The sequence below is a fragment of the Lactuca saligna genome, chromosome 3 (assembly GCF_052625555.1).
Source record: "Lactuca saligna cultivar CGN05327 chromosome 3, ASM5262555v1, whole genome shotgun sequence".
NCBI lineage: Eukaryota > Viridiplantae > Streptophyta > Magnoliopsida > Asterales > Asteraceae > Lactuca > Lactuca saligna.
Genome location: NC_136419.1, coordinates 70,176,047 through 70,194,976, shown reverse-complemented (window position 1 = coordinate 70,194,976; position 18,930 = coordinate 70,176,047). Strand labels below are relative to the sequence as shown.

General features: G+C 31.2%; 3 protein-coding genes across 3 annotated transcripts; 1 reads left to right on the top strand and 2 right to left on the bottom strand.

The window, feature by feature from the left end:
* Positions 1-2,302: 2,302 nt before the first annotated feature.
* ATRAD17 (RADIATION SENSITIVE 17) lies at positions 2,303-5,150 on the bottom strand. Its single transcript, XM_078985321.1, has 7 exons — positions 4,757-5,150; positions 4,442-4,499; positions 3,399-4,316; positions 3,217-3,330; positions 2,936-3,134; positions 2,793-2,853; positions 2,303-2,709 (listed from the first exon to the last, which is right to left on the bottom strand). Exons 1-7 carry the CDS (start codon positions 4,973-4,975, stop codon positions 2,518-2,520), a joined length of 1,761 nt encoding a protein of 586 aa, XP_078841447.1. The 5' UTR covers positions 4,976-5,150; the 3' UTR covers positions 2,303-2,517.
* Positions 5,151-7,300: 2,150 nt separating this feature from the next.
* LOC145036828 (rac-like GTP-binding protein RHO1) lies at positions 7,301-9,453 on the top strand. Its single transcript, XM_078985320.1, has 7 exons — positions 7,301-7,720; positions 8,003-8,090; positions 8,170-8,279; positions 8,367-8,430; positions 8,526-8,590; positions 8,709-8,774; positions 8,842-9,453. Exons 1-7 carry the CDS (start codon positions 7,622-7,624, stop codon positions 8,941-8,943), a joined length of 594 nt encoding a protein of 197 aa, XP_078841446.1. The 5' UTR covers positions 7,301-7,621; the 3' UTR covers positions 8,944-9,453.
* A 3,524-nt stretch (positions 9,454-12,977) lies between these two features.
* LOC145036827 (vacuolar protein sorting-associated protein 35A-like) lies at positions 12,978-18,291 on the bottom strand. The gene is made up of 21 exons (XM_078985319.1): positions 17,987-18,291; positions 17,772-17,868; positions 17,543-17,666; positions 16,885-17,070; positions 16,650-16,794; positions 16,447-16,536; positions 16,232-16,354; positions 16,053-16,127; positions 15,921-15,980; positions 15,723-15,839; positions 15,399-15,635; positions 15,253-15,318; positions 15,068-15,157; positions 14,591-14,680; positions 14,402-14,494; positions 14,260-14,328; positions 14,115-14,195; positions 13,920-14,027; positions 13,728-13,831; positions 13,421-13,534; positions 12,978-13,324 (listed from the first exon to the last, which is right to left on the bottom strand). Exons 1-21 carry the CDS (start codon positions 18,077-18,079, stop codon positions 13,111-13,113), a joined length of 2,376 nt encoding a protein of 791 aa, XP_078841445.1. The 5' UTR covers positions 18,080-18,291; the 3' UTR covers positions 12,978-13,110.
* Positions 18,292-18,930: the final 639 nt, after the last annotated feature.

Below are 18,930 nucleotides of genomic sequence, written 5' to 3'. Positions count from 1 at the left end.
TAACCTACGGTTTCGTGGGCTATTTTTGATCATTTACTAATTTTTGGCTAAAAATAGTTAATTACCCCTTTAATTTGACTAGATTAGTAATTACCCCTATTTTAAAATCCATAGTTAAACAACTTGCATGAAGCACATATTATTTAATTGTCTGTATGCATTAAGCTCTAGTGTAAAATCATGCAATACCCTTTTGGATTCATGATATGTGATTGGTTTTAAATTTGAAACCAAGTAGTGTCGATCAAAATTGTATTTTTTAAGCAAATTTATAAGATTATTGATACTATTAGTTAATATATACATACAAAAAAAATTATTGACTAAATATGTACAAACCAATGAACCATATCTATGAAAATTTTAGTTCAACAACCATGTCACCTCAAAGAGTAACCGTGTAAACCTAAAAATATCAATTTCAATAAAAAAAATTGAATAAATTTATAAGAGTAATGATATAATATATACTTAATTTTTATTTAAAAACAATTAATAAAATGGATAACGACTTGAAATGACAACCAACTATATATTTGGTCACTAACTTTTTTTGGTGCACTGTTAACTCTCAAACTTGTATTTTTGTTTAAAACATATCATTATTACCAACAATAGCAGGTAAACCTGTTTTGAGGGTTGAGTTCCATCTCCGACGACATTTCATACGTTCCTTATCTTCGGCGACATCTTCGATCATCTTCAATTTGTTGGGTGTTACACCAAAAAAAAAAAAAGATAATTTGGTTTGTTGTACCTTCAAAAATCAGAAATTGATTTTCTTGTTCCTCTTATTTTCAAAACTAATTTCTCCGTGCCTTCTGGTTTTCGAAATTACTTTGTATGTGCCTTCAAATTTAAAAAACCAGAAATCTCTTATAATCTTACTTCAAACCTCAAAGTTGATTTCGATTCAGAGAAAAAAAATTGTAAGGTTCATTTTTTCCCGTGAGATTGTAAGCACTCAAAGCTGATTTTCGAGTAGACTATAGAACTGTTGCTTTTGATTTTCAAGAAGAAATATGAAAGAAATGAGATTGTTAGAGCAGTGGGTATGAGTCACAACCATGCTCATTCACAATAGTTGCCACATCATCTTCTTCTCTTCATGACTTTAAGAAGGGATGGTATTCCTAGCCTTAACGGTGTTGAGGTGAAGCCAAGAGAGAGAGAGAGAGAGAGAGAGAGAGAGAGAGAGAGAGAGAGAGAGAGAGAGAGAGAGAAGCATTGGGAAGAAAGAAAGAGAACCAATCACAATTTGTGTTGCATCTCGTCGTCGTTACAACACAATACGCCATAAAGCCCCTTAACAAGATTAGGGGTAGTATGCTCATGTTACGACGTCATTATTACGTCTCCACGTCAACAATAACAACGTGTTTATGTTCCTACACAATATGCTCTTAAAGATTGTTGCCTCTGAAATCGTTTAAGTGGACATCATTAATTTCTGTCTCATGAGTAAATCGACAAACAATAAATCAAAGAGTTTTTTTTTTCTTTTCCCAAAGGTTCATATTTTCCCGCTCATTCCTTTTGTGCGCTTGCATTGTACGTGTTGTAACGGAGAACAATGATAAGCTAATTTGAATTGGGCCAAGAACTGAACATAGGCTAATATATAAGTTACAAAAATTTTAGGTTCTATTAATAAATGGGTTCTTATCATGGGCACACTTTGAACTCCCTTGAAGTCACTCTTTTATATAAAAGATCATGAGTTCAAGTCTCGATAGAAACATAAATGGTTATTTAAAAGTGGGTTAGTTAGTTTGTCATATCAAAATAAATAAATTGTTATAAATTCTTCGCTACCCGTTCAATATGGTCCTTTATTTTTTGAAGTAATAACTAGGTAATGTTTTATTCAAAATAAATTTATGGTTCTTATGGTAATACAAAATAACCAAATGTGGTCCTTATAAGAACATTGTGACACGGTTGACTCATGTATTTTGAAAACGTTGTAAGGTTTGTTTTTTAGCAAACATCGTTAGAAAAAAGAATTTTATTCTTTTTCTTTACTTTTATTAAGAAACACATAATTGAGAAGGTAAATGGTGGATCTAGAGAGCAAAGCAGATTCAACCACCAGGATTTGTGTTTTTCATGTATCGATTTCATCATCTCCAATCTCAAGCTTTACTTCAAAAACAAATTATTAAGCGCGAAATCCTCATTTAGATCAAATCGAGAACAAAATAATATTAAAATGACCAAAACCACAACAAAATCCAAACTTAATGACCATATGGTATAAAGAAAACAAGTTGGACTTTTTAGTGCACTTTTTGGACATCAATTTCTTTAATTTACTCTTCTACTTCCAATGAACAAAATCAAGTTGAAGTTAATGATTTCATTTACATTGGTATCTCTTGAGTTTTAACCAACTAAAATGATCACCACTTGAAAATAGAACCAAAACATATCTAATCTCAAACTCATCATAAATTTACACCATTTACAAAAACTAACCCAAACTTTTGCTTTCTCTCAAAATTTACCCCCTAAAAACTACCAATCTTCTATTTCATCTTCATCATCATCACAAATCTCCTCAAAATGATCCAAATCACAGTCATTATTATCAACCATTGATCCACCCAACCACTTACTAACCGGTTTCCACTCAGTTGCAATCACTGAAAGATCCGACAAACTCACACCATTATACCCACCAACACATCTTTCCCCAATCATCTCCTTCTGACATTTCATTACATAAAAATATGTTAAAATAATAATAATAATAATATCTCTGACAAAAACTCAAAACATTAGTCCCAAACCTTGTTGCGCCATTGTGATTGTTCAACTTGCCACATCACCGGACGACGAATGGCATGCCACCTAAGCACTCATAACGCAATATTCAATCTTTTTTTATATAATTTAAGTAATTATAAGAATTATTAATATGTTAAAAGAATACCTTGAAGATAGAGGATGACGATTTCCAAACATGACCCCACGAACAGCAACTGAAGCCGCAGTTGATTGGATGAGATTCTCAGCTTCATAACTTCTTGATCTTATTCCATTTAATGAAGCAAGAAGTGAGTCAGCATCACTTAGATATGAAGCTACAACCCATGCATCATCTATTCCTTCCTCTTCAACAAAATCTAAAACTGAATCAAACACATAATAAAAATAAATAAATAATTCCATGACTCATGATTAAAGGATAAAGAAAATATATAAAAAAGTTACCGTTTTCGTGTAGGAAATCAGCAATAGGTCTTGCTTGACCATGTGCTTGACCAAGGACCTTCTCTGGTACATCCATTTTCATGGGCAATCTTGTAAATTCCTCCTTTAGAGAGTCTAGAACAGAAGAAAGAAGGTTAAGAAGATGTACACCAGAAGGAAGGGCAATAAAGTAATTTCCATACCAGATGCAGTCACGTTCTCTGTTTCTCTTTTGTTGTGGAGGAATTTCCCGAGGGCATGGAACAGGGAGAGAGTTTCATCTCTGCCACATGATAAAGAGTACCCATCGTCTAAACAATTGGAATTGACGGAAATACCCTTGGAATTGGATTTCAGATTGAAGTATTGTAAAGATGTGATTGCGTTTCTGATATCACCTCCACTTGCTTTAGCTATAGCATCAATCTGTTCAGCTTTTGTTTTAAGTTTTTCTTCCCTACAAATTCTTGAAAGCATTTTTGTGATGGAGTTTGGTGTGATTGGATTGAAAGCAACTTTAAAAGCTCCAGCATTTTGAAGAGATGTTTGAAGTTCTTCCCAGCATCTTGAGGTGTAATCAGCTGTGTCTGATCTACCATAGTCTGTGATTAAAATAACTGTTGGAACACAAACATATTGGACAAGAAGATGGAGACAACGTTGTAGTCTACCATAAGAAATCTTTCCATTTGTAACTGGAAGATCATCGATCAAGATAAGAAAGGGTTTCTTTTGTGGTTCTTTAGTCAATGAAGAAGAAATTAATCCGTATTTTCTTATTTTCTCAACAAAATTCTCAAATTCATCCAACTTTGACATGTAACGCAACCCTGCATTGGTTGTATGAATGTGTTCTTGCCAGATTGTGGGAGTAGGTGTGTTCCATTCATATATTGTGACTCCAAGATGGGAGGCAATTGCTTCAACAGTTGCAGATTTTCCAACTCCAGGAAGTCCAGTTATGACAAGAACATGATTGTAATGATTGTTGTTTTTGGTTTTGATTCTTTCTTCTAGCCAGATTTTAACCTCTTCAACCTTCTTTTTGTGAACAGATAAGTCTACCAAAGAGCGAGGCTTATATTTGTCTACCCATAGTTCTTTGTTGTCTCGTTTATGACCTGAATCAGGATATGTAATCATGTCAGATATGGAAGGAGAAGGAGAAGGAGAAGGAGAAATATATAAACATTCAGTTTCATTTTGTAAGTGCAATAGCAGAAATGAGAAAACGAGTATAGCATACCAGCAGATACCTTGAACCCAGTAAAACCTTCGCCAAAATCCTCACAGAACTCTTTCATCTGCAACAAGGAATTTCAGATTTATCATGCAGCTTAATGAAAAAGAAGACTAAAGTCAAATGTATCAGAAATCGAATCGTATCAAAGCTATATTCTAGGTCTGGAATCAGCGATAGATTAGAGGAATCCCTTACACGCATCAAATAATCGTCATTTGATGCAGCTTGAGCAAATAACAAAATTACATACTCAAATGAAAGCACACACGCATACAACAAATTGCACGCGAAACACGAACAAAACTCTCAAATCAATACCTCGTCAAATGGATTAGAACTTTTGCCTGGATGCGAACGAGAACTGGAAATTCGAGCTTTCTTTGGAATTGGACCCTTGGTGTTAGTTCGAGGAACAGAAGCTGCTCCCGATTTTGGCTTCTTGAAATACTTCAAAATCGACTTCGATGCAAAATCATTATCATTACAGTCACCATCGTCATCAGATGATGATAAAACAATGGTTTCCCTCTTTCCCATTTGCTAGAACCAAATAACTGAAAAGAGTAACTACTTCTCAATTAACCCTTATATCAAATACGATGGGCGACTATGCTTCAAATTTTTGTGTTTTGGGGTCGAAACAGTTGTCGATAAAACCCTAACGACTGCAAAAAGAACATTGAGAAACCCCCCATTTGTTGTGTGCCCTGTTCTGGAATTGACGCGGGAGATTTTAGGCGTAGCTGAGAAGCTTATTCAAGGGCCAAAATTGTAATTAACCACAACCCTTTTAAAATTTAAAAACATGGTTTTTCGGATTTTGATTTTAAGATCTTAGGATTTTTGGATTCTATAAATGAAAAACGAATCCAATCACTCTATGTTCTCGATCTCACCTTTTGAGTATCAAAAAATTCATTTATTCAACTTAATGAGTATCATAAGTTGCAAGAAGTCTTGTAAAAAATCATTATTTCATCCATTCATCTTGAATTAGGCAAAAGACAATTCATTCATCTTGAATTAGGCAAAAGACACTCGTAAGAATCTTTTTGATATCTTATGTATTTAGTTGTACACGATCAAAAGTATCTTTTTTTTTCCTAATTAATGTGTTTTCTTTTTAATTTTTACGGTTTGAAGCAACAAAAATTATAGTTCATGCTTAAGAAATTAAAGTTGATTCAACTATTGATCCATTAATCAATATCAAGTTATAATATATATTTCACTTTCATCACACTCACTATCTTGCGAACAAATTAGAATATGAATTCATTTTAATAGGATCTTTCGATCCTGATTCAATCTTACAATCACGATATTATAAAACATAAGATGATCGTAAGTAAGATCTCAATCTTGACAACCTTAAATGAAACAAATATTCTTCTAGCTATCTCAATTAGGTTGAACTATCTTATATCATATATTGTACTTTTCATTTGAGTACTAACTTTATCATCAAAGATTTGTATGGTGGATCAAACATGATATACTTTTAATTGATATTATATGTGATCGATGTTGGCTAGGGTCGAATCCGTCTTCATCCTAGCCAAATTCATTTTGGATTTTCATACCACTTCCTTATATCATCGCATTCATGCTCTTGTTTTTGTAAAACAAATGTATATTGTAAACCGGCAAAGTTTAGTTCAAATCCACTTCAAAGCTCGGTAAATCTTCATTTACTTTATGTAATGAAAATTGAGTTTTGTAAATTCAAAATATGATTTTAGTTGATGATTAATAAGCTAAATCAATAATATATTCCAACTCCTAATGTTCAAGACATCAATTTCAACATACAAGTATTTAAAACTCTATTAAAGCTTAAGAATCCAAATTTGACTTCATTGAAGGTTTTAACTTTCTGATTTGAACTTTGCATCAGTAATCTTACGTCTAAACATCATCATTAACCTAATTCATGGCCTAAAATCAAATTCCACTAGATCTAATGTTGATTTCACAAAGCTATGGTTTTCAAGGCCACATTTGAAGCTTCTTGAACTTAAATTCAAATATAAGAACGGAATTACACTATTATATTTGCAATCTATGCATGCATTCATCATTCTTTAATTTGAAATCTTACAGGTTTTTAACTTCAACTTTGCCTAAACAACAATAACTATAAAATTTTAAACATTTTATATTAATTAACTTTGAAGTTTTTCAAATCTTTATTTTTTTATTTTACTAATTTTATTTATTATATGTTAATTTAAAATAAAATCATTCAAAATAATTTCACTAAAAGTGTAAATATTATTGTCTTAAAAATGTCGGTGTTACACAATCGATTACAACATCACTCGGAACTTACCATCATGTTTGGACAATTTATTATTTAATATTATCTTAGTAAAATATTAATCACATTATTTTGACTTTTCTATAAAAAATATATAAAGAATAATTATTTTACATGGAAATCATTTATGAAGTAGGTTAGTGTTAATATATATATATATATATATATATATATATATATATATATATATATATATATATATATATATATATATATATATATATATATATATATATATAAATTAATAAATGATTAATTAGTTAATCAAATAGCTAAACTTTCAGTCATTTAAATTAATATTTTAGAATTTAATGAATCTTTAGCCTTCAAAAATATTATTTCAGTTCAATTAACCATAAAGATTATAAGATTAGCATCTAATATTGAAAAATAATTAATTTCGAAACAAACATTTATACATCATCCATACATAATATTTGGCTATTAGTTGTTCTTTTTAATTTCATAAACTTTCCTTTTTCTATTTATGCAAAAGAAAAAATAAATAAATAAAAGAAATTATAATTTAAAAACATGACTTGATCTCCACCACGCAGATAGCGATTCAACGGCATCATTTCCCGGCTAAATTAGGGTCCATTCTCTCTCTTGATCTCTTCCATTCTTCACCAAATAATTTGTTCTTCCCCTTTTCTTAAGGGTTTCCTATTTCCCACATTCGATTTTCCACTTTTGCATTTTTCCTCTAGGGTTTCGCTGAAAAACCTCCAAAAATGCCCCGGTTTTGTATCAAACAATGGTGAATTTGTCAGAGGTAGAAAAATTAACATAGAAGATCAACAAGAAACGTGATCAGGTCTTCTAAGAATAGAAGAAGATCTGAGGCTCAATTTTTAACAAATATGAGCGCTTCCAGGTTCATAAAGTGCGTCACTGTCGGCGATGGGGCTGTTGGAAAGACATGTCTCTTGATTTCTTACACCAGCAATTCCTTTCCTACGGTGATTATTTCTTTTAATTCCTTCACAATTTCTCTTCTTATTCAATTTTACGAATCGCTTTTCCTGTTTATCCCTAATTTCAAACTATCTATCGTATTCATTTCTTTACAATTTCCTTTTTGTCCCCATCTCCGAACTTTGATTATACGTTTTCAGTTCATTTCTGCCTAATTTCTTGTGGAGATGCGAGGAACAATCGGTATAATAATCGCATTCTTGATGGATTTTTGCTTGTAAAGAGGATTGAAACATATATATTTGTTTTCATTGTGTTCGAAACAGGATTATGTGCCAACTGTATTTGATAATTTCAGTGCCAATGTCGTTGTCAATGGCAGCACTGTCAACCTAGGCTTGTGGGACACTGCTGGTAACCAACCTTCTGAAACATCATCAATCATTTCTGTGTTCTTGAACTTTAAGGGTAATATAGACATTTCACTGAACAGGACAGGAGGATTATAACAGATTAAGACCATTGAGTTATCGTGGTGCTGATGTCTTCATTCTTGCATTTTCTCTCATTAGCAAAGCTAGCTATGAAAACATCTCCAAGAAGGTGAGCCTCTCATGGTCTTTTTACCATTTCACCCTTCAAATATGATCTAGTAACTGAATATATCTTTTTTTTTTATTCTTTTCTCAGTGGATTCCAGAATTGAAACATTATGCCCCTGGAGTCCCAATTGTCCTTGTTGGGACCAAAATTGGTTAGTTGTTTCATGATGATTCAGAATTTGATAATTTGTTATAAATTGATTAGTTATAAATGACCAAAATGCCCTTACATGTTGTTGGATTTTAGATCTTCGGGATGATAAACAGTTCTTTGCTGACCATCCTAATGCAGTTCCCATTACAACTGCTCAGGTAATGACTATTATTACCATGTTCTACTCAGCTATTAGTAAATGACCAAAATACCCTTACATATGGTAAATCAGTTATTATCAGTAAAGAAACATGAGTTTTTGTGGGCTTATTATAGGGAGAAGAACTAAAGAAGACGATTGGAGCTCCTGCATACATTGAATGCAGTGCAAAAACACAAGAGGTATTTTCTTAATATTTTTAAATCATGTTTAAAATATAGAGAAATTTAATTATTATTATATTGTCAGAATGTGAAAGCAGTTTTTGATTCTGCCATTAAAGTTGTTCTGGCACCTCCAAGCTCAAAGAAAAAGAAGGGAAAGGCTCAAAAGGGCTGCTCTATATTGTGATTTAACAATGGAGTCAATGGAGAGAGAAGCCTCGTGTTCATTTACCTTTCTACCCTTTCTCTCATCAAATCTAAATCTAACCATGAAAGCATGATTTTACTCATGTGTCTCCTCCACCTTTGTTAGGCTGATTTGATCTTTAATTGAGATAGTTTTGCTGGAGATCAACTTAGATTTGAAAAGGAAAAAAATGATAAAAGAAAAAATAAAACTCGAGTTGGATTCTTTTTTTTTTCTTTTATATATTCATTTTGTTCGTTTGTATTTGTTGAAGACTGTGTTACTCCGCATTAAGTTCTGTAGTCGGCTAAACTTTTGGTTTGAGTTTTTTTGAGAATACTTTTGTTGTTCATAATGTCATTTGGCAACTTTGATGTTAGGCTTCTTTGGTGTTCTTTAGGTTTTTTTTTTTTTTTTTTTTGTATAATTTTTGTTATGCGTTTTTGGTGCACATTGTTGTGAAAGGAGGGGAATCTAATGCATATTTGATCATCTTTTAATCCTTTTTCAAATAACTACAAATATGCATTAATTTTGGGAAATTGAGTAATCTGACCATAATGTAATGTGTATTTAAAGAACATAACCTAAAAAAAAAGGTTTTTCGAAAAATAACCACCAAGTTGTGGAATGGAGGATTCCGGATGGAGAAAAAAAAAAGATTTTCTGACAAAAATGTAAATTTGGGACTCACATTTTGGGATTCTTTCAAGACCAATATTCCAAATTTCGGGAAAGAAAACTTTGGTATTTTAAAAACAAATCTAAAATTCGATGAACAGTTCCGGTATTTTGGAAGAGAATATTGTTTTTCATTAAAATTTAACAAAAAATTAAACAAACACAGTAAATAAAAAATATATATGATAATATGGCTTAAAATCAAACATTTGATTGAAAATAGGTGATATTAAACACTTCGAGATGGACATTCTGAATATAATTAGAGAGAATTCTTTGAAAAAAAATTGAATTTGAAGAACCGTCCAGAATGGGATCGTTTGGAAAAAGTGATCATTTTTCAAAACAGGAAAAAATATTTTTTTTTAAAAACCTCATTTATAATAGTTAATTAACTTAATTTCCCATTAATTTATACATGTATGTATGTGTGTATAAGTATAGACTTACATGCACAAAACAATGAGTTACTTTAGGTCAAGTTTTTTAATACATGGTAAATTTTTCTACATAATAGCAATATGCTTTATTTGAAGCTTAATAGAATATTGGAAGCTAGCTGCAAGATCATCCTAGAACACGATATCCACTTCTCAAAATGGCAACGAGCGACTATTAGGTCCAAGGTTTTATGCAACGACAATGACGTCAAAAGATTCATCATCACTTCAACTCACATAGTACGACTGTGTTTGACATACTAACTAAAAGACTAGCTTTTACTATATAATCCAAATGATAGTTTATAAAGTGATAATAGTTGGTAAAAACTAGTTGATAAGTTAAATGAAAAATATAAAATGACATTAGCGGGAAAAGAACATATATTTGGAAAACTTATGGGAAAATGTGCATGAGCCATTCAGGTAGATATCTCAAAGATCTAAAGGGTCTGTGACCCAACGGTATATTAGGGATTGTTAAGGTCCAAAATCGGACTGAACAAAACTAGAACAAAAAACCGAAAACGAATTTATGGATTTGGAGGAATCAAGAATTGAACCGAATTAAGAGAAACTCGACTAACTAATTAACTAACTATGACTTCAATTAATTAATATTTTCATTGAACTCAATTAATTTTATATTTTCATTCATCATCTGCAAGCAATGTTGTTAAAATCGCGATCTTGATCGTAGGAGCGTATGATCCTACGATCCTAGGTATGAAAAACGAGATGGATCGTATACAAATCTAATTTAGGGTATGGTCGCTGGTAAGTAGGGATGAGCATTTGGATCAATGAATTGGCTGGAACCAGTACCGGAACCGGATAGAACCGATCGGGCTAGACCGGGATGATATTTTTGTGGATTTTTGGAACCGGGAACCGGTAAAATCGGCAAAAACCGGAACCGTATGTTGTTATCTCTCAAGTATCGGTTCCAACAATGAAGATAAGGCAAGAACCGAAACTGACTGTCCGGTTCGATTCCTATTTTCCACCAAGTTTGATTCTCAGGTCGGTTCAAATGTTCATTCCTACTGGTAGGATCGTAGAATTGAGATCCAATTCGATCCCACCTTCCCTTGATTTTTTATTTTTTTTTGAAAAAAAATAATAAATTTACCACTTTATGTCTTTTATCATTTGTTAGTTTACTGTTTATCATTTTGTGTTGAGTTATGACTAATGTTTTAAAGTTTTTATAGCATTTTAATGGACAAAAATGAAAATTTGAGATATCTTTCATGTTTTAAAATTATAAGTTAATTATATTTTATTTTGTCGGATCTTAGGACACCGATCCCAATCTTAAGGTCTTGATCTTACAAACTAAAAACAAGTAACCTATGCATAAGATTAAGATATTGACATCTTTGTTTGAAGTTCATATAAGCTTTTAGGCCCACATTTTAATTATTAATTATTTATTTCATCTCTTACTTGAGTATTAATTATTCATTTTTATCAACTTGTTACTATATTAGATGTAGTTTTTATAACTAAAAAAATACATAATTTATTTATTAAAATATATTGATAATTATATTTATAAATTTTAACGGTTTATATATATATATATATATATATATATATATATATATATATATATATATATATATATATATATATATATATATATATATATCACCTTAAAGACTATATTATTAATTTACAACCATATTTAATTTTATAGTAGTACACCAACTCATGTTTTTCTCTACAATCCGTACAACCTCATCTAACCTATTATTGTAGCGATTGATTTGTCATCGGTCAAAAATTTATTATATGAACACAAGAGGTAGTTTTCCTTTTAACTTACTTTTAGATAGATTATAATAAAATGTTCAATACATAATTTGAATATCATATAATACTTGTAACATAAATTTGTGTAAGAGACAGATTATATGGATGATGATGAGTTCAAAACAATATCAGTCATCATTATTGTGGCAGATAATTGGTTATAGAACACTTTTATTTTTATTTTTATGGAGCTTAGTGAGGCTTATTTCTATTCATAGTTTGAACTTTGAACAAAAAAATTCCGAATTTTTAATGAGAAAAATTGAAGTGAAATTGAGTCAAATAATCGAACTTTTCTAGAGACAATTAGGTAAAAAAATATTTTAACAGAAAAAAAAACGGTAAAAAACGGTTGATTTGAATTTTTTTTATCTGGTAATTAGGACTTTTATGTTAGAAAAAATAATATTTAAGATTTCTTTTTTATAAACTATACCAAAATATTAAGATTTTCAAGGAGATTTTCTTTTTAAAAAATCTAGCCTAGAATCTACCTTTTGATTTGTTAAAAATAATAACTACCTAATAAATATGCCTTTGTTAATTTATTGTAATTTGATCTCTGGTAAAACCCCAAAAAATAGCTTATTGTAGTGTACAAATTAGCTTATAAACTAGATTTTGATAAATTATTTTTCTTTTTTATGTAGTTTTTTCAAAAATATTCCAAATATGTCTTAACTATATTTAATGTTAGTTTTTCAGTTATATATCTAAATGTCTATTTATGTTGTCTACTATTTCTTACCAAACAATATTAATTCATATGCTAGCTTAACAGCAACCAACTAAATTATAAGCTAGTTACAGTAAATTACATAGCCTAGTTTTCAATGAGGCTGGAATCTTTCTCAAAAAAAATTTATCTTTTAAGACCAATTAGAAAATGTTGTCTCGTGCATATGATTTATATAACTTTTATAGATCCAGCTAACTTTCCCAACTGTTTTAAGTAGGAAACGATTTCATTCACCATTCATATGATAATCAGAATCTCTTGTAGACTTTTTAATTACACAATCAGTTTATTATTACTTCTCAATCCCAATTTAAATTTTAATATTCACTCTTTCTTAAAAATCAAAGTCGTTCCTATAATTAAAAAAAAAAAATCAAATTGATACTTTGTTCTTAAGTTACACATCCTGAATTTTTTTTTTTAAAAAAAAACGTGAGGTAAGTCAAAAATATAGACAAGCAAAGCATGCATAGATCACAAATAGGTTTGTCAGACCTTAATTGCCTGAAATTTGTCCCCTGTTGCTCCACCCTTATCCTTCTGTGACTGAATGTAGCGGATTGTACTCGCAAAAAAAGCATCAGCAGCTGGATCCGATGTGCTTCTACTATCACTTTGCATCTCACTTGTTACCAATTCAATCAGCCCTTGAATCGATGCAACACTGATCTGTGTGTTTCCCTTCTCAAAAAAATACAAATACCTGAAAATATAATTAATTAATCATCATTAACACCATATTATTCAATATTCAAAATTCAAAATATTATTATTATTAACTATCAAGGCTACTACTCACTTGTTTAGAATCTCAATAAACAGCATCACCGATCCACCGCTACCTTTCGTCACATTTGCCATTTGTTGAGCAGCATTTGCAATCCTTAACGCACGCTTTAAGCAAAGCAATACTCTACATCACACACAACACAAACAACTTTACTCAATTTTCTAATACCTGGACCATACTTGTGGTTTTCAGTAAACTACAGGGACCAAATTTGTAATTTAACTAACTATATATATATATATATATATATATATATATATATATATATATATATATATATATATATATATATATATATATATATATATATATATACCTCTCGCCATCCTTGATTCCGTCTTGATCATCAACCCAAAACAGATGCGAACAAGCATAAACAGCCCTACACTGATCTGGCTTCTTCAACAGCTTTGCTGAATACTATACCAAAAAATAAAAAGAGGAAAAGGTAAAGTAGGGATAAAAGTGTAATTTTAACAATACAGAAGAAGGAAATATGAACTATTACCCCTGTGGCCTTGTGGGTTAAGGTATCCCTGTTTTCAACCCCAAAGGTGTGCATCCTTTGAAGTGTCCCTATAATCAGATATAGTGCTGTTACCTGTGCTTTGGAATCCTGTTAAACACCAATAATTACAAATAATAAATGGAAGTAGTTCCATATACAAAAAATGTTAAGAGGAAGATAAAAATTATAATTTACCGAAATTTCTTCTTCGTATAATATATATGCTTGGGTGAAAAATTCATATGCTACAGGTTCTAGATCACAGTCATTTGCAGCCTACAAGGGTAGTGGAGGTCAATAAAAATAATAATTAATAATATAAAAGTCATAAATTACATACCTCAGCACATTCCAAATATAACCTTAATGCAAGGTCAGGTGCTGGAACCATTGATAAAACCTCAATTGTCTGATACACAAGAAACCCTCTCCCTCATAAGAAATTATTATTTTTAATAAAATTATAAAGGAGAATTTGTTACCTGATTCAACATTTGAAATATTTTTTTTGGTGTGGCTGATGATGTCTCGTCTTCACTACCATTCTCATCCTGACTTTGTACTCGCCGTACCAACTGTATAGATTTACATTAAAAATAAATAATTAATGAAGTTTTTAAACGAATTATAAATAATAAAATCAAACAGATTAATAAAAGAAAAAAAAGAACCTTGAGAGCGTTGTATATAAGTGGAGGAATTGTGAAAGGAAGTCGCTTGGGTCCTCCAGTCATGATATGCTTCTTCACCATACATATAATCTGCAACTCAGCAAAATATAGTAATATAAAATTACAGAAATGGTCCCTCTGGTATAAAGGAAATCACAAATTCAGTCCAGCTTTTCATTTCTTTACATGGACGGTCCCCATGGTTTCATGTTGTTGCGAATTTGGTCCCTTAAAAACTGGTAGTTAATTCCATTGTAAAACGACATTATGTATAGATAAATTTACAGAAATGGCTCCTGTGGTTTAGTAAAAATTACAACTTCAGTCCAGATTCGGATTTCATTACCTCTGGTGTAAATTTTCTGTAATTTTAGTCCCTTTGACTCGCACCGTAAGAAATAATAAACCTTATAAAAATGGACCATTTTACCCCTTATTTTGTCCTTTTGTTAAATTGAAAATGTAAACTTCAAATACCTTCAACATCTCTTGTGGATCACTGTTATACAACATTTGAATTAAACGTGCAACAGAATTCTGCTCTTCCTTAAAGTCCTCCTCATCCATCTACACAACCCAAAAATAAAAAATTAATTTAAAAATACAAACCTTAATAAAAACTCATATTGATATAAGTGAAAATACGAATTGACGTATTTAACCTCGTCATTATCATCGCCATCCAAATCTTTAATGAGCCCTTTTATTAGTTCAAATAAAGCCCCAACCTACAAAAGTGGGAACATTTATTAAAAAACTATAAAATACAAATCTTTATACTGAATAATGATATGATATATTAAAATACCTTTTCAGCAGTTGATATGTGAGTCTTGTTTTTCATGATGCTTTGGATTATAACATTAGACATGACTTTATTAGTGCTATCATCTAAATACTCCATAACTAGAGGATAATTTGAAAGCTTTAATGCAGTGTCTATATCATTATATTTCTCCAATGGAGCACTTAAAAGTGCAACAATCTGCTTTGTGGCTTTTCCTTCCAGCTTCCCTTTTCCAGCAATTTTGCTTACACATGCACCCTGACAAAAAAATATATATATAAAAACTTTCAATATAGAAACTACAAAAAAAAAACATTTTAAAGAGTAGTAATAATAAAATAATACCAATATTTGATCCACATAGTCAAGTCGATCAGGGTGGACATGGAGTGTGAATGTAAGAAGAGATGAATATAAAGTAACAGCTCCAAAAACAGGCATATCTGGTTGTGCTTCAATCACCTGAAATAAAAAAATAAATTCAAGAACTATTTTTTTTTATACTTTTGTGAAATGCTCTGAGGTGTTGAAGAACTTATTTACCTGACCTATGGCGTTGTTCAGCTTTGCAAAAGCTTCTACTTGGACAAATTCTGGTAAAACCTGTAGAAAAACTGTTATCAGGGATTATGAAAGTGAACTTTTTTTTAAAAAATTTAGCATAAGTTCACACACCTCAATGCTTGATGCAGCATAGTTAGAAAGCCTTTCCATTAAACCAGAAAGAACTGTTTTAATGTCAACTGAAGGCTGAAAAAAAAAAAACAATGAATATAGAAACTTAGTAACAGAATCTTGAAACAGTATACATAATAGAGCAGAAGTAATAAAAAAAAGATATTTTTATAAATCACCTGAAGCTGAGGACAAGCACCCAATAATGTTTCAAGAGTCTGTAAATGATACTCATCAGGAAAGACTTGAATTATACAATCCATTAAGTAATATTGAGCAAGATCATCTTTGCAATTCACAACCTGCAATTATTATGAGAATCTTGAGTTCAAAAAAAGAAAAAAAAACACAACCAATATATAGAATATAGATACAAACTTATAAATTATAATACCTGTTCCAAGATTCTAGGAAGAACAGTGTCTCTGTAGAGCTCTAGGTCAATGCCTTCAATTTGACTGAGAACATGTAGATTCTTTCCAACCTGTATAGCAAAAAAAAACACTTAGATATAATAATATACATGGAAAGTGATATTTTTATATTCTTTATTTGAAATGATATATATACAAAAAGTTAAAAGTATTAATTATTTACAAGATCACGAAGCTCGTTCCTCTCCTTTTCACGTTTCTCCTTCTCCCTAGCAGGTCCTTGGTGTTGCATTCGGACCCACAATTTGTTCATCTCTGTGAAGTTTTGAAGAACAAACTCAACAGCATCCATAACAGTGTTTTCATCCCTACAAAAAGCAAAGGGTATGTTTAGTACTTCAATGACTTTGCAATTGGTAACTGAAAGTCTGAAACATGTACAAGTTTGACAATCTTACCCCTCATACTCGGAACCTATATCAGGTAACTTATCTCTACTGACTTGAGAAAGATAACTTCTTAGAAAGAGTCCACGAAGAGGATGTTGGATACCACGACACATCTCAACAAGATCTTTTAAAATGTCCTTAGCAGGAGCCTCCTTTGACCTAATGTACACAGATCCTACTGTACAAAGTAGATACCTGAATGAATGAAAGAAAGCAGGGGTATCAAAAACTGATAACTATAACATATAATCAATACAGTGATACACATCAGGTTATCTTTGAATTGCTAGGAAATATTCCTACGTAACTACATAACATACTGCATTTTTCTGGTTCACAGGAATCAAGACTCAACCCATAGACCTTACCCCGGTTGTTTCCTATATCATTTACTGATGGATCTTTAAAATTCTTTGATGATGCAACATTTATATGGTCACACAAATTGTTGTTTGCAGGAATTGTAGTGCATCCGCCATTATTTTAAGCTGATCTTTGTTTAAGTTGGTTAAAACTTAAAAGACACTTGAAAACAGCCCAACATTTTGACTTTTTGAGAGTTGGAGAAATGTCTTCCTCACTGTTTTTATCTTCTATAGCTAATGCAGAACCTGACCATAGTACTAAGAAGAGGTAAATGGGTAAGGGTTTCTAGTTTTCCACTTACAGTCTCGGCAATATGTTGCCTGCATGCTGCACAAGTTCATACAGCTCAATAATCGAGCAACTACGCTTACTCTCCTCCTTGAAAAAGATCTCCAGCTTCCTCAATTCATCAAATGCCCTCATATCTAACCAAAAACAAAACACATTCACAGTCAAACACATCTATTTTATTCACTTCATTCACAACTATATCAGATCACTAAAGGAAAGAGTTCTATGAGTGTAATTACAGAGCTCGTAGTATTTGTGAGGGGAAAGCCTCGAAGTACGAAGCTCCGATAGCATCTGAGCAGAGTATTTCAACGCATCCTTTATATTATTCGAATCCTGGAACAAATAATGCAAAGCAACAGAAGCGGTTCATGAATTAGGGTTTTCGAGTATGAACAAAGTAATTATTTGCAATTTAGGGTTTAAGAGATCAAACTTGAATCGAATTGATTACCAAAGCGCGATGCATGTAGAAGGCGTTCTGTTGAAGGCCGGCGATGCCAGCTGTGAGCCATTTCTCTTCGTCTTCAACGCCGTCGGACATCATTTTGGGACCGATCTATCTCCCACTCTTCTTGTGGATGAATCTGTTGGGTTGATTTCGAGTAGGTGGTTAGTTTTGTTATGGTGGTGTATGCTTTAGATTGGGAAGTCCGCTTTTAGTTTTGGACTGTTAGTCGCCAGGTATGTGCGTGTAGGCTGCAAAACAAGTTGAATGCAATTAGAGAGGTCTTTGTTAGATCAAATTAGTTCGTTTGTTTCCACTTTTTCCAAGGTTATCAACATCCATATATTATCAAACATCGTTTTTATCTTTTGCGTTTTATAACATCTTCATAATTAATGCTCCCTTTGTACGAAATTAATTGTCTACTTATAAAAAAATACAAATTAACAAAACATTAATTATTACTAATTTTATTAAATGAAATAATAGTTTTATCCTTTTGTTGCATTTAATTACATAGTAGTTGTATATAATTGTATGGTAATTTAAAGGAATATTATGATAAAAAACATGTTTATTTTTAGAAGTAGATTATTATTTTAGAACAAACCAAAAAAAAAATATGGATTTTTAATATGGGACGGAGGGAATATAATTTTAGAGGGTGTTTGGGATTGCTTTTCAGGCTAAAAAGTTCTTTTGACAAAAATTCTTTTTGATTTTTTGGCTTTTTACAAAAGATAGTTTTAAAATGTGTTTGATTTGTCTTTTAACTTTTCAAAAGCTAAAAACCCATAAGTTACAAAAAATCACAACTTCATAACTTTTCAAACACCTTATTTTTGTTCTTGCCCTTTTTAAAATGCCAAACATCTTTTTTAACTTTTAGCTTTTTGAAAAAGCTAAAAATCCTAAAGTCATTTTAAAATGATTCTCAAACACCTTTTCAG

Bases quoted from the DNA above. Each gene is read 5' to 3' on its own strand.
- ATRAD17 (XM_078985321.1), bottom strand. From the start codon at position 4,975: ATGGGAAAGAGGGAAACCATTGTTTTATCATCATCTGATGACGATGGT. The intron at 4,500-4,756 runs GTATTGATTTGA...TCCTTGTTGCAG, and splicing joins GTTCTAATCCATTTGACGAG to ATGAAAGAGTTCTGTGAGGA. The intron at 2,710-2,792 runs GTTTGGGACTAA...ATGAAATGTCAG, and splicing joins AATCACAATGGCGCAACAAG to AAGGAGATGATTGGGGAAAG.
- LOC145036828 (XM_078985320.1), top strand. From the start codon at position 7,622: ATGAGCGCTTCCAGGTTCATAAAGTGCGTCACTGTCGGCGATGGGGCT. The intron at 7,721-8,002 runs GTGATTATTTCT...TGTTCGAAACAG, and splicing joins CCAGCAATTCCTTTCCTACG to GATTATGTGCCAACTGTATT. The intron at 8,775-8,841 runs GTATTTTCTTAA...TTATATTGTCAG, and splicing joins GCAGTGCAAAAACACAAGAG to AATGTGAAAGCAGTTTTTGA.
- LOC145036827 (XM_078985319.1), bottom strand. From the start codon at position 18,079: ATGATGTCCGACGGCGTTGAAGACGAAGAGAAATGGCTCACAGCTGGC. The intron at 17,667-17,771 runs GTAATTACACTC...GTTTTTGGTTAG, and splicing joins TCACAAATACTACGAGCTCT to ATATGAGGGCATTTGATGAA. The intron at 16,795-16,884 runs GTAAGATTGTCA...TGCTTTTTGTAG, and splicing joins ATAGGTTCCGAGTATGAGGG to GGATGAAAACACTGTTATGG.